This window comes from Serinus canaria, chromosome 2, assembly GCF_022539315.1.
Source record: "Serinus canaria isolate serCan28SL12 chromosome 2, serCan2020, whole genome shotgun sequence".
NCBI classification, from domain to species: Eukaryota; Metazoa; Chordata; class Aves; order Passeriformes; family Fringillidae; genus Serinus; species Serinus canaria.
The window spans coordinates 2,746,488-2,758,305 of NC_066315.1; the positions used below are offsets into that span (position 1 = coordinate 2,746,488).

Below are 11,818 nucleotides of genomic sequence, written 5' to 3' on the forward strand. Positions count from 1 at the left end.
CTGGGAGCGTCGTGAGCGTCTCACATTCCCGGTGTGCCAGCGGTCTGGAAGCCCGTGAGGCTGTGAGCTCTGCTCTGAGCAAGTTTCTTTACTCAGGTTTAGGTACAGCCACCAATATTTATCCATAAAAGAAGGACTGGGGCAAAGAACGAGCGGTTCTTCACCACCATGGGCTTGCCTCTTGATCAAGTGGAAGAATTGCGTCTCTACCAGCAAACTCTTCTCCAGGATGGACTCAAAGACATGTTGGACCACAATAAGTTTCTGGACTGTGTCTTAAAAGTGAAAGGGAAGGAGTTTCCCTGCCACCGGCTGGTGCTGGCAGCCTGCAGCCCGTATTTCCGGGCCATGTTCCTCTCAGACATGGAAGAGAGCAAGAAGAGGGAGATCAGCTTGGAAGATGTCGACCCAGACGTCATGGGCAAGATCCTCCACTACATCTACACCTCTGAGCTGGAGATCACCGAGCAGAACGTGCAGGACATCTTCTCCGTGGCCAACATGTTCCAGATCCCCTCCATCTTCACCGTGTGCGTGTCCTTCCTGCAGAAGAGGCTCTGCCTCAGCAACTGCCTGGCCATCTTCCGGCTGGGATTGATGCTGGACTGCGCCCGGCTGGCCGTGGCCGCCCGGGATTTCATCTGCGACCGCTTCGCGCTGGTCTCCCGGGACGAGGAGTTCTACCAGCTCTCCCCCGACGAGCTGATCGCCATCATCTCCAGCGACTCGCTCAACGTGGAGAAGGAGGAGAGCGTCTTCGAGGTGGTGATGAAGTGGGTGGGGACCAAGGAGCGCGAGAGCCGGCAGAAGGCCCTGCCTGTCATCTTCGAGAGCATCCGCTTCCGCCTCATGCCCGGCGACTACATCAGGGACCACGTGGAGAAGCACGCCGTGGTCAAGTCCAGCCCTGAGCTGCTCAAGAAGCTGCAGATGGTGAAGGACGCCCAGAAAGGCAAGTTCACCGTGGTGAAGAAGAAGAAAGTGAAGAAGAACAGTGAGAATCAAGCAAAGGAGGATGTTGTCAATGGAGCAGTGGATGAAGGGGAAGATACGGAGGAGGATGCTCTCCCTGGGATCTTGAATGACACGATGCGCTTTGGGATGTTCCTCCAGGACCTGATTTTCATGGTGAGCGACAGTGGAGCAGTGGCCTATGACCCCAATGCCAACGAGTGCTACTTTGCCTCCCTGTCTACTCAAATCCCAAAGAACCACGTCAGTCTGGTGACCAAAGAGAATCAGATCTTCATTGTTGGAGGGCTGTACTACAACGAGGACAACAAAGAGGATCCCATGAGCTCCTACTTCCTACAGGTACTACCTTTGTCTTTCTTTTGTTTCTTTGACCACTTGGGAACATCCCCAAGCTTTAGCTTGCATGCAAAGCCCGTAATATTTGTTGTCATGTGATGTTAAAATGAAAGTTTTAGACAAAGGAGAATGATCTGGGTTGCTTTACTGGAGATTCTTTTCCGTTTATTTTTGAGGTGGATGCCACTGAGGGCTTGGTTGTGGTAGTTGAGGAAGAAGGTTTGAAGGAGTAGGAAATAGGAATGAGCCTTCCTGATTCAAATCCTGAGGAGAGGATTGTTTAGAACAGTGAATTGGGCCCAGCCCTGGCTGTCACAGGGTTCACAAACTGGGAGGTTGGTGGTATCAGACCTTGCATCCCCTGCCTTCCCTGGTTATGAACCCCAGGAAAACCCAAGGGTGATGCTGCCAGGTGCTGAAAAAGGAGCAGCAGCAGCTGCAGCCACAGAGCAAACACCCCAAGGACACAGGGCACGTCCCTATCTCCCAACACGTGCCCCATTCCCAGTGCTGCTCCTGTCCCTGGAGATGGGCTTGGTCCAGCTCAGAGTCTCTGCCTCAACTATTTCCATCCTGAGAGGGAAATCACCACCACGAGCTGTCTTTGGGGACACCCCTCAGGGAAAGTGGCTGTTCTAACTCAGCAGTGACCCAGCTGTGACTGGATTGAGCTGTGCAGGCAATCTGAGCCCCAGCCTGGGCTGCAGCCCAGATTTCTTTCCCTGTAGACAGCTAACACAAGGCTCCTGCCCTTCCTGCTGACCCCAAGGAATCCAGCAAACCCTCTATTCTTCCTCCCATACTCAGAAATCCTTTTTTTGTTCCTCTCCATGGCTCAAATCTTCTGGGAAGAAACAATAATGTGTCTCAGGCTCACATCTTCTGGGAAAAACAATAACATCTCCAGGCAGAAAGGATAAAATGAGGGTGGTTGCCAAGCTGAGACACAGAGCCCTGATCCCTGCCTTGACTCATTGCCCTCATCAGTGGGGCTGCACATCATGCAGGGACCAGGCTTGTCCTCACCTGGAAAGGGGCAGGGGGTTGAGCAGGCCAGGTGAAGTCCAGGGAATGAGAAGCCAGGAGGAAGAAACCCCAGCCCTGTGTATCAGGAGGGAGTGGGAAAGCTGAGGAAGTGCTGGGGGTGTCCTGTTTGAGATACAGCCTGTCACACTGTCCAGTCCATGATGACAGAGGTGTGGGCAGCCCCATCAGTTATCTGTGAAGAGCAGGCCAATGCATTCAGCCAAACCTGGGCCTAAAGATCAATCTTCCCAGCAGAGGAGGAGCAGGGTCCAGAGAGGTCGCAGAACTTCCCCAGAATCACAGATTGGCCTGGGAGGCCGTTCTATGGACTCCTGAGAGGGACCTTGAAGATCTCCTAGTTCCAAACCCCTTCCATGAGCAGGGACACCTCCCACTAGACCAGGCTGCTCAGACCTCCATCCAACTTGGCCTTGAACACTTCCAGGGTTGGGGTAGCATCCTTGGAAACATTTAATATTTGACTGCACAAAGCCCTGGGAAACAGCTCTAACTCCAAACCCGTGCCACTTTGAACACAGGCATGGATAAAAAAACTTTGGTGGTCCTTCCCCCAAAGTATTCCGTGGTTCTAAGCTGCAAACAGCAAGATTTCTCTGTTCAGCTCCCAGTTTGCCACTGACTCAGTGGCAAATGCCTTGAGCATCGTGGGGCCAGTTTCAGCTCTCCCCCACCAGAAGGGTCTCTTCACACATCACCATATCACTCATGCTTGGAGAATCAGACAAGCCCTGGGACTGGAGAGTGCCATCAGTTTGCAAATGTTTAATTTTTTACATCAGTGTCATTATGTAGCTCACAGTTGCTGTATGAGCAAGAGAGGGTTTGAGCCCTTTTTTTCAGCTCAGACAACACATTTAGACATGCAGCTCTATGACAAGCCACTGTGCCACAGCTCCCTACACCTTCTGACTCCTTCTATCCCCCCAAATTTCACATTCCCCCTGCTGAAGCCAGGTGCATTAGTTCAGGGATAATTTAGATTTAAGGACAGGCACCAAAATATAAAAATGCTGATAAATCCCAGGGGCCTTGCAGATTTTGGCAGGAGCAAAATGATTCCATTGACATTTCAGATGGAAAAGGGTATCCTTTCTTTGTCACTTGCAAGATTGATGACTCGAAAACAATGCTGAATCCATCAAGAAGCAGGAACTATCCCGATGACTGAACTGCTCAGGGTTGCACTATAAATAACACATGTGTGGACCACAGCTTACAAAGAGACAAAAACCACAGGCACCCAGCTGAGGGCGAGTCTTTGGAGCCAACCCATCAGGCTGGAGCTCCTTGGCCTGAGCCCATGGCAAACAATGCTCCGGGCAGTGCTGCGTCACAGCTCCATCCTGCAGCCCCACAAAATTGGCTGCAGGACATCTCTCCCTCCTCCATCAAGATATAATGATTTTTTTCCCCAAGTTCCCATTAAGCCACAGTGCTCAGAGTCTTCAGTCTAAGAATTTATCTTTTTTTTACTTTTTTTTTTTTTTACATGTGGGAGATGAGGCAATGCTTTGATCTACAGATGTCCAAGGATTTGGTGATCTGATCCAGCAGCTTGCTCATCTGCCAGATGGGTCTGGCACACTTTATCTGTGTGTCAAACATTGCTGGCAGCACCCTGTTGCCTGGCAGAGATGAAAAATGCCAGGATGAAATACTGTGGGGTGTTCTATGCATGAAAAGGTTCAGGAAAATTTCTAGGGTTTAAATGCTTTCATTCCGCCAGTCCCAGAATTAATCCATTTAAAATGCAGCAAGAAGTCTTTCACCCAAAGATGACCAAGCTTATTCCATGTTCCAGGTTAGAAGAGGAGACTCAGGAGAGAGATTATCACTCCACAACTCCCTGAAAGGAGGCTGGAGCCAGGTGGGGTTGGCCTCTTCTCACAGGCCACCAGGGACAGGGTGAGAGGACAAGGCCTCAAGCGGCACCAAGGGAGGTTCAGGTTGGACATCATGGAGAATTTTTTTACTGAAAAGGTGGTCAGGCATTGAGATGGGCTGCCCAGGGAAGTGCTGGAGTCACCATCCCTGGAGGTGTTCAAGAAATGACTTGATGTGGCACTCAGTGACATGGAATTGACAAGGAGGTGACAGGTCAAAGGTTGGAGCCAATGATCCCAGAGGCATTTTCCAACATTTACATAATTCTATAAGGTCTAGGATTTGATGAACAGAGCAGACCATGTTGCTGCAGACCCATCTCTGCTCTTATGCCTTGTCATTAAAGGTCTATCATACAAATTGTGACTTGGGTTTGCTCTCAGATCTCCCATCCTGCTCCAGCTGACACAGGCACAGGAGCATTGCAGAGAGTGCTGCTGGGGTGACCAGGCTGCACATGAGGACACACTTTGTCCTCCACCTCTGGACCCTGCCTCTTGCTAATCAAATGGGCACACACTAATGACCATATTTTCCTTTCCAGTACGACCATCTGGATGCAGACTGGCTGGGGATGCCCCCCCTGCCCTCCCCTCGCTGCCTCTTCGGCCTGGGGGAGGCAGAAAACTCAATTTTTGTGGTTGGAGGGAAGGAACTGAAGGAAGGAGAGAAGACCTTGGATTCAGTCCTGTGCTACGACCGGCTGTGAGTGTCCCCTGTGAGTGTGGGGTGGAGGGGGCTTGGAGGAGAAATGGAGCAGCTGCCATGGGTCAAAAGGTTTGGGAGAAGGGCTGGAACTCTGTATCAGGATGTTGGGACTGCCTTGAGCTGTGCCCTGGGGCTCTGAGCTGTCCCACTCCAGCTGCTCCCTTTACTGAGCCTCCTGGAGAGGGAAGCCTTTATGGGGATGTTTTGTTATCTGGGATTGATATTAGTAGATGTTCATGTGAGACATGTACAGAGGTGTCTTTTTCTTCTGCTAAATCTTCTGCTCTTGCCCATTGATTAAAGGATCAGTGACATTCACTGTGGTCTCAACAAAAGAGGTTTGAACAGAAAAGCTTGTTTTTAAACTTTTCAGATGTGTCACAGAATGGCTCATCCTGATTGATACCAGGCTTAATATCCAATTATTTTTGGACAATGGGCTCTGACCCATGCTAGCTCATGAGCTTTATTTAAAAGGCACCATCCTTGTCTTCTCTCAGGAGACAGAAACGTCCAAAGCCTGCTGCTCTCTGCCCCAAAGAGACAGAGCAGCAGGCATCCACAAGCCTTTGCTTGGTCTATATTTAGATGTGTGCACTTCCAAGTCTGTTTTACAGGCAGAGATTTGAAACCAGTTCCATTCCCACAGAGCAGGACATTTATCTGCCCCTGCAGACTCTGGGAAAGAATTTGTCTGCCTCCCCTAAATCCTTGGGGGTGGTTGAGTATCAGTTTGAAGCTGGTAGAGATGTGATCAGCACCACTCTATCTCTGGTTTTATTTGGTTGATATTATTATGATTGACATGGCTGAACATGAGCCAGCCATGTGCCCAGGTGGCCAAGAGGGCCAGTGGATTGTAGCCATCCATCCATCCTGGATCTATCAGCAGGACCAGGGAAATGTTTCTTCCTTTGTGCTGGGCACTGTGAGGCTGCACCTCAAATCCTGCATCCAGTTTTGAGCCTTTCATGACAAGAAGGACATTGAGGGGCTGGAGTGCCCCCTGAGAAGGGAACAGAGCTGAGGAAGGGCCTGGAGCAGCAGGAGCAGCTGAAAGAACTTGGGGGCTCAGCTTGGAGAAAAAGAGGTTCAAGGGGTCATAGTTGTTCCCCATCCCTACCTGAAAATAATCAAGAAAATAATAGATATTAGCATAAATACTCTGCTTATTTTACTGTCACCCTTTTTTAGGATCGTTAATATTATTTTTAGGATCATTATAATTATTTATAGGATCATTAGACATTTATTGTCTGAGCCTGCCCCATTGCAGACCTTGTTTTTCTGAGACTGAGTCCAGCCCTGTGCTCACCTCTAGGTCTGGGAAATGCCATGTCTTCTAGGTGTCATCCAGAAAGCCTCAAATCCTTTTGCTTCCCATCTTTTTCTGAGCCATCTTTTTCTTCCCCATCTTTTCCAGGTCCTTCAAGTGGGGTGAGGCTGATCCCCTTCCCTACTCAGTCTATGGACACGCAGTGGTATCACACAAGGACCTTGTCTACGTCATTGGGGGCAAAGGAAGTGACAAGTAAGTCAAAAAGCAAGAGAAAATCAAGGAGGCAATCCCCCAAACCAGTGGGAGTGCAGAGCTGGTACCTCCTCAGCCTGGTTTAAGGAGGGCTGGAAGGGATGGGAGATGTGGATCCTTCCCTCTCTGCTCACCTCTGTGCCTGCAGCCCTTTCCAAAACCTTAGGAGATCAAGAGGGACATCAGGAAGATGGCAGTGTCTTTACAGGAGAGAGAATGTATTGCCCCATCCCTGGAAGCAGGCTGGAGGGGGCTTTGAGGGAAACTGGTCCAGTGGAAGGTGGCCCTACCCATGGGGGTTGGAATGAGATGCTCTTTAAAGATCCTTCCAAATCAAACCACAAAATAATAAATGTCTCTCAGACTGGGAGAGGCATTGAAGAGCAAGAAGTCCCTTCACCTTTAGGGTGTCCTGTCTTGGGCCTGTGGAGCAGAGTGGTCACCACAGTCAAATCCAGACGTGTATTTGCAACAGGAGGGAAAAACTTCATCTACCCTGACCCCATCCCACCCTCCTGCAGGAGACGAGCTCAGCAGGAAAAGCCTCTCTCAGGAGCATCACATTGGCTGCCTTGCAGGGCACAGATGTGGCTGTTTGCAGAGCAAACATTCCACAACCCAGCAAGGATTGGTCCTGCTTGGGAAAGGTTATGGTCTGAAAGGTGTGAACATCCTCACACTGCCCACCTGGCCACAGGAACGACACTGAGGGTATTTTGCAGCATCACGGTGGATCAGGAGCAATAAATCAATGCCTTGAAGGCTGTGAGAGGTCCTAAGAGGCTGCCTGGACCTGTATGCAGGTGTGGGAGCACCAAGCTGAGCTGTCAGGACTCCTATCCATAGATACAGCAGGAGGGGATGTGTTACACACACAGGTGGTGACTCCAGGCATGGGCATCCTTGGGTGCACACCCAACAAAGGGTGTGGGTTCTTCCACTCATGCCCCACCTTCTTCCCAGCAGACACCCCCAAACTCCTGCAGGGCAAAACCACCCCTTGGAAAGCCATCAAGGCTCCTTTTCCCTCTCCTTTTTTCCCAGGAAGTGCCTGAAGAAGATGTGTGTCTACAACCCAGCCAAGTTTGAGTGGAAGGAAATGGCTCCCATGAAAACCGCCCGCTCCCTGTTCGGAGCCACCGTGCACAAGGACAAAATCTACGTGGCAGCTGGTGTCACCGACTCTGGTTTGACCAACTCGGTGGAGGTCTATGACATTGCCACCAACAAGTATGTCCTGAGTTGTGGTTACACAAGGAGTAGGTGTAGGTGTAGGCTCAGCAACTTCCAACCATCCTGGAGGTGGTTTGTGGCTCCTGATGTCAGTTCCTCCAGTTTATACACCCATGGTAGGGGAGCTGGAGCTGGATAATCTTTAAGGTCCCTTCCAACCCAAGCCATTCTAGGGTTCTATGGTTCATCAGAGAGCTGGGCAGCCCCAAAGTCACAGTGGCTGGGCTGGGGATCATCTCAGGCTTGTCCTCAAAGTGGTTTCACCCACCCTGTTGTCCTTGGGTTCCCTGGAGCTTCACCCAACACAATAAACCCTCTTAGTTTGGATGTCTCTTGCAGCTGCTGCCCCAGCACTGGGACGTACTGGTCCGTGCATCCAAAGTAAAACAAAGTTGAACAATGATGATGGAAACAGTTTCCCTGAAAACAGCCAGGGTATGGTCCCATCCCACCTAGACCTGCACAACTGGATCTGTCCCTAGTGAGCTCAGCTGTTGAATCCTGATTTGAGGCCATCCTCAGCCTGGGGGTGGCCAGGATGCTCTAACTTTGGGGAACATTTGAAGGAGCTGGGGCTGTTTAGCCTGGAGAAGAGGAGGCTCAGAGGTGCCCTTATTGCTCTCTACAACTTCTGAGGGGAGGTTGGAGACAGGTGGGGTCGGTCTCTGACAGAACCAGAGGACACAGCCTCCAGCTACATCAGGGAAGGTACAGGTTGGATATTAGGAAAAAATTTTTCACTGAAAGAATAGTAAAGTACTGGAATGCTCTTCCCAGGGAGGTGGTGGAATCACCATCTCTGGATGTGTTTAAAAAAAGCCTGACCGTGGAACTTGGTGCTATGGTCTGGTTGAGGTGTTAGGGCACAGGTTGGACTCGATGATCATGGAGGTCTCTTCCAACCTCACCATTCTGTGATTCTGTGATTGATTCTGTGAACTTGTCCCCTCTCTCATGTGGCAGGTGGGACACCTTCCCTGAGTTCCCCCAGGAGCGCAGCTCTGTCAGCCTGGTCAGCCTCTCTGGGGTGCTCTACCTGCTCGGGGGCTTCGCCACGGTGGAGACCGAGTCGGGAGAGCTGGTACCAACGGAGCTGAACGACGTTTGGAGGTGACAAACCTTCCCCAAGGGAGCATGGGAGGGATGTTTGTAATGAAATAGATAATTTCTGCCTTTTTTCATGCTGTCAGTGTGAGATGGAGGTTGTCACCCCAGCACGAGGCTGCAGGCTCTGCACTTGGTGTCTGGGAATTTTGCCCTGTGCTGTGCTGGAGGGCACATTGGTGCTTCAGTGATCTCTCCCAGCCTCACACAGCAACAGACCAGGGAAAACTTGCTCCTTTGGCTTTGTTGTGCGTTGACATTTTGCCTGGAGCAGGTTCCAGACTCCCCTTTGGTGTGGAGCAGCATCTGTGCAATCCCTCTTCTCCCTGGGAAGAGCCAGTGCTCGGGCTGGGAAGCAGATAGTCTGGGCTGGGAAGCAGAGAGTCTGGGCTGGGAAGCAGATAGTCTGGGCTGGGAAACAGATAGACTGGGCTGGGAAGCAGATAGTCTGGGCTGGGAAGCAGATAGTCTGGGCTGGGAAGCAGATAGTCTGGGTTGGGAAGCAGATAGTCTGGGCTGGGAAGCAGATAGTCTGGGCTGGGAAGCAGATAGTCTGGGCTGGGAAGCAGATAGTCTGGGTTGGGAAGCAGATAGTCTGGGCTGGGAAGCAGATAGTCTGGGCTGGGAAGCAGATAGTCTTACATGCAAGAGGAGTGGGCAGAAAGGACTCTAGTGACAGCTGCTAGTGCAGCATTGGCTGCTCCTGTCCCTCAATTCAGTGCTCTGGCACCCTCAGCAGGATCCTGCTGTCCTTCACCACAGATGTCCCACCTTGGTGCCATCAACCCAACTCCCAGAAGAAAAATATCCCCTCCCCTGCAGGGTCACCTGCTGATATCCACGTCCCCCAAAGCAGAGCACGCCAGGGCTGAAATTCATGCGAATTCTTGTGGCCAAATAACTCCTGTGGGCTGCCACCCCTATGGAGAGTGGCTGGAGGGAGGGAGAGGAGACTTTTCCTCACCATTGTCTGCCTGCCTCTCCCCAGGTACGATGAGGAGCAGAAGAAGTGGGAAGGGGTTCTCCGGGAGATCCAGTACGCCTCCGGTGCCACGTTCCTGCCCGTGCGCCTCAACGTCCTGCGCCTAACCAAGATGTAGTCAGGAGTGAAGGGTCCTCTTTCCACGGGCTGCTGGGGCAAGGAGGGATGGGGAGATGCTTCTCAGAGATGTGGCATCTGGACACTGCCCAGGACATTGCATCTGTGATTGGTAATTTTTTGGATGTGTGGGAAAGAGGGGAGAGTATCTGGAAAACCTCCTGGGAGCTTGAAGGTGCTCACAAGGTAATTAAAGAGGGGATCAGGAGCCTGCAAGGAGTTGGGGAAGACTGAAAAGCACTGAAAAATTAGTTATTCCAGTCTCAAGAGACAGGACAACTAGATCATACATTTTAAAACGTATTTTTCCATGTTTTTTTCCCATCTTTTCAACTGCTGTTGGATCCCCGCAACAAACAGGGGATGCAGAAAGTGAGGACTAAGATGACATTCCCCAGGGAAAGGCATTCACAAAGTATTTCCCAGCCTAAGGTGTCTGTGAGCACAGTGTTCCTTGGAGAGGAGAAGGAAGGGTTAAAGCCAAGTGGAACAGGAGAGACCTGGTAGAATTTGATGAGTTCCTGAGTGAAGAGGGTTGTTGGGATGAGATAGTTAAAGGTCATGTGAGCAGCAGAAGCACTTTGGAAGATGTGATGATAAGCAGATAATCTTAGTTCTTTGCCTCCACCTTGACTTTGGAGTGATGAGAGGCTGGGAGCAGAGTCTCAGGAAGGGAGGAGTCAGGGAAGTTGTAGGGTGGGAAGGGGGAGAGATGAACAGAGGATGCCATGTGTGGTCACCTCCAGCCTTTTGGGCTCCTCATTTTCAATCACAGATCACAATGTCCTCACCTATGGATGGACAAATGCTGGTTTTTAGGGAAAGGTTTTATATTTTTGCTGTTTTTTCTTATTTTTCATGTTCAGATTTTTTTAAAGAGTATTTTACTTTGCTAAGATCTCAGATGTGTTTGGCTCAAAGAGAGCTTCTGACTGAGGAAGAATTCATATTTATTTTAACGTTGTCAATAATGAAGTTTTGATAGAGACATGACTGTACCGGCAGCAGGAAAAAAGATCTGTTAGAGCAAAAATCTCCTGATGCCCACACCATCTGACCAGTGGTTTATTTAAAAATAAATGTGACTATTCCAAAAGAAATCCCCTGAGTCTGCACATTGATAAAGCTGAAACTGATCCTTCACAGCAAACAAAGACACGGACTAAGCACAAGCTGTGAGGGACACATGCAGCAAAACAGCCCCATGGACAGCCCCATCTTTTCTTGTTATTTTCCCTCATTTGAGAGCTGAAATTTTAGGATGTGTATCCTTACAGCTCTTCCCTATGGATGTCACAATCAGGAGTTTACCCAGACCTAGAAGGAAGCTGGATGCCTACACTGACAGGGTGAGAGGAAACGGCCTCAAGCTGTGCCAGGGGAGGTTTAGATTGGACATTAGGATGAGGTTTTTCAAGGAAAGATTAAAAAGCATTGGAAAAAGCAGTGGAGTTCCAGTGATAGAGCCACCCTCCCTGGAAGTGTTCCAAAAATGTGGATGTGGATGTGGCACATAGGAACATGGTGGTGGGTTGGTGGTTGGACTCAATGAGATTAAAAGTCTTTTTCAACCTTTGCAATTCTATGATTCCGTGATGTCGTAGTACCATTAACAGGGTTGACAGTCAATGATAATTCAAAAAAAGAACAAAAATAAACCTTGAAAAATAATTGCCTCAAAGTGGTATGAAAATTCTGGTATCACAAATCTAGGTCAAAAAGCAGTTGTGGAGAAACTGAAATATGTTTGGAAGGAAAGAGAATTCAAGTGAAGTAAAGGAACCAGAGTCTTGTCCTGGTTTCATTTGAAGGATTTAAGAAGTTACAGGATAAGCTCCTTAGAGGACAATCACATCAGAACAGTAATGAAATATTTCAAAAGAAAAAGAAATCCAAGGTGA

At 49.8% G+C, this 11,818-nt stretch overlaps 1 protein-coding gene across 1 annotated transcript; it reads left to right on the plus strand.

Moving 5' to 3' along the window:
- Positions 1-11,421, plus strand: KLHL40 (kelch like family member 40). Its single transcript, XM_009085762.4, has 6 exons — positions 1-1,314; positions 4,787-4,947; positions 6,374-6,481; positions 7,526-7,711; positions 8,678-8,824; positions 9,807-11,421. Exons 1-6 carry the CDS (start codon positions 169-171, stop codon positions 9,916-9,918), a joined length of 1,860 nt encoding a protein of 619 aa, XP_009084010.2. The 5' UTR covers positions 1-168; the 3' UTR covers positions 9,919-11,421.
- The last annotated feature ends 397 nt before the right edge of the window (positions 11,422-11,818 follow it).

What these genes read in the sequence shown, in the direction of transcription:
- KLHL40 (XM_009085762.4), top strand. Translation starts at nt 169, where the DNA reads ATGGGCTTGCCTCTTGATCAAGTGGAAGAATTGCGTCTCTACCAGCAA. An exon ending in TGAGCTCCTACTTCCTACAG is followed by an intron (nt 1,315 to 4,786) that starts GTACTACCTTTG and finishes TTTCCTTTCCAG; the next exon opens with TACGACCATCTGGATGCAGA. An exon ending in GTCCTGTGCTACGACCGGCT is followed by an intron (nt 4,948 to 6,373) that starts GTGAGTGTCCCC and finishes CATCTTTTCCAG; the next exon opens with GTCCTTCAAGTGGGGTGAGG.